Source organism: Curcuma longa, unplaced genomic scaffold (assembly GCF_044706935.1).
Source record: "Curcuma longa cultivar G26 ecotype Majalengka, Jawa Barat unplaced genomic scaffold, ITB_CL_G26_1.1 contig_18918, whole genome shotgun sequence".
NCBI lineage: Eukaryota > Viridiplantae > Streptophyta > Magnoliopsida > Zingiberales > Zingiberaceae > Curcuma > Curcuma longa.
In genome coordinates, this window is record NW_027430951.1 from 7351 (window position 1) to 9765 (window position 2415).

Below are 2415 nucleotides of genomic sequence, written 5' to 3' on the forward strand. Positions count from 1 at the left end.
AGAGCTGAACGCAATGAAAATTACAATCACAAATGGTTTTATTTTTTAAAGACAAACAGGCAATCCAAAGTCAAAACACAGATCAGATTATTTATTAACTACGAATTGTGTTTTATGAATACAGACATTTCAACTTATTTTAACTTTATCCTTTATTTACTATGAGTGTTTAAATTTTATTTGAATTCATTATCATAATTATATGTAAAAACATCACTTAATCTCTACAACTATTTCTTTAGTTTACAATAGAAGAAACACTTTTTTAGGCAGAGGAGTTATATCAAAGCTAATTAAAGGGCTACTTTACCATGCTAACGAGTAAATAAATGAGGATTAAGATTTGTTAGTAATGAAAAATAATCGAGGGACTCATTTTAAACTCGACTATTAACACTAGTGACAGAACAAAATGATGAAGTAACAATGTTATCGACAGATATAGAGATAATAAGCGATGGTACCTGACTCGAAAACGGCGGATAGTGGATAGAAGAAAGTACCAAGATTCAAAGCTCATCAGTAGTTACAATCCGATTGCCCTAGTTAAAAGATGGATTCAGCTGCTTGCAAGCTACATAAATATTCATTTCCTTACACCTCACAACAAATGCATTTTGTCAAGTGAACTCATTCTGCATCCAGCTCCGCACCAAACTGTTCAAGCCTAGACGCCTCAGCATCTATATCACGGATAAGGGCATGGTTGACAGAGCCATTGTCTATGCTTGCCTGTATTTGTTTTCCACCAAACCTATAAATTCATTTGGTTAGGCAAGTTGGATGGAGAAAATCAACATCATGATTGAAATGAGGAAGTGATTGTTTGAATGCTATGAGCAAAATTGTTTATCTTGCTCTCAGGTTAATCTATTAAGAGATCAAAAACCAAGACTAAGATATGACTCAGGATTGAACAAGTGTTATTTGTGTTATCCCCAAGCAAGTCTTGCAATCCATGTGGGATCATCACCAGACAATATTTCATCTTAAAAGTATCAAATTGCAGAGATAGAAATGCATATCGATAGTAAGCATTAAATCAGATGTATATATTAGGAACTTAAGCGTTGAGAGAACACAAACCATCTTCCATTCATTAGCTCAATGCACTCTCCAGCATCTTTCTGGTTCTTGTATTTCACTAAAATTACACCCTGTGGGTGATTCTCACACACCTGGATGCCAAAATAGAATTATCAATATCATAGTTATAAAATATGTAAACGTATACAAAACAGTCAAATTAATGTGACAAGCATGGATTTACATATCGGTTTTTGAGTCATTAGCTATGAAAGAAGATAAGGCATAGGGTTGCAAAGCAAGTTCAACATAGCAGCAGGGATCCCATGGCATTGATGGCAGGGATTTAACAAAGACGGGAAGCCAATGAAAAGAAAAAGTAGCAGTGAGGTAGGAAGATAGTGGCACAACGCAGAGAATGTACTGCGAGTGCTGCAACACAGAAAAGGTGCTGGAGTGTGATGGTTCTGTGAAGGTAACATGTTTAAGGTAATAATTTCGAGGCAACATGCTGAGAGCAGCACCAAATGATGATTGCAATGAGAAAAAAAAAAAAAGAGAAGTGGTTGCACAAATAGCACAAGACAACATTGATTGGATTGGTGTAGTGAAGTCAACTAGTAGAACATTTGGCACTCAAAGTACCTGTAATTGTCTGAAAGTGAGAGGGGGCAGATTACAACTTCAGGTAAAATTATATTTTTCCTATACAGCACATTTCCTATGTGCAGCATAAAATTAACACCAACTCCAAGGTCGATTGAAACATAATACCTTAACTGAATCAATAGCCCCCAACTTTGAGCACTCTACCCTGACATCCTGTTCAAGTTCTGGCTGAAGAGTCTCATCATCCTGCTTAGAGTGACAACCAAATTTTTAAACATAGCTTTATCAGACTTAATTCACAGATTAAAATAACTAACTAGCACGATTTATCATTTGAAGGTACCACTAGCATACCCTTAACTCAGCAGGGGTGAACATATTGCGCAAAATGACAGTAGCTGGAATTTGCACCTTTGCATCATCATGTCCACCTAGAACAAGAAATCAGAATGCTTAACAAATAACGATATAACAAGTTAAACAAAAACCAGTACAAACTCATAAGTTTTACGAAAAGTGAAAACTACAAAAACACAGAAAAAACAAAACCACACAGAAGCTTGATCTTCATTAAGAGTATCAAAGAGAAGAAACCAAAAAAAAAAAACACAGTAAAATATAGATGTTGGCTCAAGGTTTCAAATCTTATGTTTCAATAAACTCTAGGTTTGAAGATGGCAAATAAGAAGTTATCTTAATGATTACATTGACATATTTCTTGGGTAAAACTAGCAAAAGGGCTTTACCAAACCAATCTCGGGAAAAATACTGATCGCACTT

At 35.2% G+C, this 2415-nt stretch overlaps 1 protein-coding gene across 1 annotated transcript; it reads right to left on the bottom strand.

Annotated features, from left to right (window-relative positions):
* Nucleotides 1-465: 465 nt before the first annotated feature.
* Nucleotides 466-2066, bottom strand: LOC141816976 (uncharacterized; the record flags this gene model as incomplete). The annotated part of the gene is made up of 4 exons (XM_074704691.1): nt 466-754; nt 1087-1178; nt 1801-1881; nt 1990-2066. Coding segments are annotated over 4 exons (374 nt in total), but the record flags the coding sequence as incomplete, so codon positions are not given.
* Between the last annotated feature and the right edge of the window lie 349 nt (nt 2067-2415).